At 34.9% G+C, this 2,982-nt stretch overlaps 1 protein-coding gene across 1 annotated transcript in view; it reads left to right on the plus strand.

Moving 5' to 3' along the window:
• The first annotated feature begins 224 nt into the window (after positions 1-224).
• The window catches only part of LOC123508301 (solute carrier family 13 member 2-like), a 20,655-nt gene continuing 17,897 nt past the window's right edge, over positions 225-2,982 (plus strand). The window contains exon 1 of the mRNA XM_045261891.1: positions 225-484. Within this exon, the coding sequence (XP_045117826.1) occupies positions 363-484 (122 nt within the window). The 5' untranslated portion in view covers positions 225-362. The remainder of the gene's footprint in view (positions 485-2,982) is intronic.

Genomic DNA, 2,982 nt, shown 5'->3' on the forward strand with positions numbered 1-2,982 from the left:
TTTTGTTTAAAGACTTATACATTACTTTTACGTGTTTTTTGCACAAAAGTTTTGAGAAAATTAGTCACATGTCATCAGAATTTTTTTTCATCTGTTGGAATTTTTTAAAGGTTTACCAAAATTATAAATCTTTAGCATCCAATTACCGAAGAAAAAAAAACTATTTTTTGTTATATATCTAAGTTGCTTGAATATACTATAGATGTAAGTTTTTAGTGTAAAAATCTTGCAGTGAGGAGACAAATGAAGAAAGTGAAATTGAGCAAGTACAAGTAATTGAAGTTACTGTTACGAGGACGAAGGGTGACCCTGGAACAGAAGGACAAACTAGAAAGGAAGCAGAAAGACTCGAAGCGGTAAAAATGGAATGTCTCTCCTTGAAACAAATGCTCTTCCTTTCCGTCGCCTTCTCCGCTAACACAGGAGGCACAGGATCACCTCTTGGCTGTGGGCCTAATATAGTTCTAATGGGACTGTTGGACAGGTAAGAAAGCAAATGTCATTATTTTTATACGAAGGATGGCTACTAGCCAATAACATTATTCAGTAGTAGAAGTGGTCCACTTATGCCAGTTTTCATACCTATCTTGTGTAGCAAAATCAAATGATGAAGTGTGTGTCTTGTAACCTACCTCTTGAAACAGCTCATGTTATAGAAAGGATGATAAACAAAACCAGGCAGAAATAAATGATTAATTGAGAAAACTGGCAAATAGTTGCATAAAGAAGTGGACATAATAGGGATGAGAGAAAGAAGAAAGACTTGAGTGTTGAGGCTGTAAGATGGGAGGCATGCGGAAAACAAGATCTAAAAAGGAGTTAACTTGAAAATAGTAGTCTCTATTTTCTGCAACATTGCGGAGATGAGAAAAGAGCTGGCAACAGTCAGTTAAAAAAAAGAGGTCATAACACGAAATACTTTTGATTTCACCCTGTATAGCTCGGTATGAATGTAATGTTAACATAGTACATGTGAAGCATATACTATAACATGGACGGAAAAGTCCATTGTACAGTAGGGTGTTGAGAAAAACTGACGATGTTTTGGTTAGAGATGAGAATAAAGTTTCAATTTAGATTAAACAAAAGACAACTCAATGATGCCCAATATACACAGAAGGGGACAGTTGAGATTAATATCTGTACGAATATGTCGACTTGATAGATGATGGAATTGTATTTTTGAATCAATTAACATTAGTGCACTTGCCTTTAATCAACAAGTTCACCTTAATCAGCAATCTCCTAAATCAACAAAGGAGTGCCTTTTTTCTTTGCTTGTTTAGAGACCGCCTTATTTTTTACATTATTTTCATTACCCTTGGCCAGTTTCCCCTCTTGCATGAAATAAATAAATAAATAGTCGGACAGAGGGGAAGGGGGGATACAAACAATAAATCATCCAGGGCGTAGTCTACAGCAAAGTTTGAATAAAGGCTTTAGTGATGATAAATGAGAAGATAACGGCACCATCAGGGTTAAGTTTAGGAGAGAAAAAAAAGTAAAATGAACAGATATTTTTTAGCAATGTACCAGACATCGCAAATTTAATGTTCAGAGATTTTGACACTTTCTATCAGTAAAGACGTTTTTCGCTAGTTCTAGAATAAACTTGGAAAATTATGGACAGAATTATAAAATGCATGAGATAAATGTGATAAAAAACTCAAAAACCTTTTCTGGATTACCTGTCTATCATGTATACCATGAGAACAGATTGCGGTAATAGGTATAGGGCGACATGAAGGAAGTGGAATGTACACCACCATACTACTCCCCAATTTTACCATTGTTTCTGCTTATGAACAAGAGACATCTCTAAATGTGGACCTAACAGAGCTGAAAACAGATAAACGTTCTCAATAATATAATAGGAAGTGGAATATGAAAGATATATATATATATATATATATATATATATATATATATATATATATATATATATATATATATATATATATATATATATATATATATATATATATATATATATATATATATATATATATATATATATATATATATATATATATATATATATATATATATATATATATATATATATATATATATATATATATATATATATATATATATATATATATATATATATATATATATATATATATATATATATATATATATATATATATATATATATATATATATATATATATATATATATATATATATATATATATATATATATATATATATATATATATATATATATATATATATATATATATATATATATATATATATATATATATTGTGATGGGCATTCTTAATCCCTTTAATTTATTATTTCATTATATGTGAAGCCTATGGCCACCCATCGCGGGCCCCTCTGGCTGTTCTGTTGAGCAGACAACCCGCCTCCCTCTCCCTGCTTCTCGTTGCGAGCGGGACTCAGTAACCAGTTAGCCTTCAGCAGAGATAGACACGCACTCTCGTCGGTCTGGCACAGTGCTAGGGAGATTCGTGTTGCTGGGCTTCGCTTGTTACTCACTAGTCATCGGTCTGGGAGTTGTGCCCTCCCTTGAGTAGCTGGCTTGCTACTGGGTAGACCGTGACTGCTAGAGCAACGGGCTTGTCGCTTTAGGAGAGGTGTAGTTGGTTTGGCTGCACTTCTGGTTTGCGTCCGTCCTGTATTGTGGCGGCAACGCGTGGGAGAGACGCGGCATTGTCTCGTCCTGTTTGTTTGTTGGTGGCCGTGGTCACCAGTGGGGTTTGGTGGGCGGCTGTGTGCCCCCACCATCTTTTGTATAGTTTTAGTACTATACTGTATTGTAGTGGTAGTAGCCACGCACACCATTGAAGGCTGAGAGGCTTCATGTCGGCCAGTGGTGCGTAGTTGTCGTCCGCCAGACTTGTATGCGACGAGTGTATAGTGGGTGTCACCCGTAGGCGGTGTCTGGGCTTGTGTGTACATCACCGGATGTGCTGTACACATCATATATTGCAGTAGTAGTAGGCCAG

The sequence above is a fragment of the Portunus trituberculatus genome, chromosome 3 (assembly GCF_017591435.1).
Source record: "Portunus trituberculatus isolate SZX2019 chromosome 3, ASM1759143v1, whole genome shotgun sequence".
Classification (NCBI taxonomy): Eukaryota; Metazoa; Arthropoda; class Malacostraca; order Decapoda; family Portunidae; genus Portunus; species Portunus trituberculatus.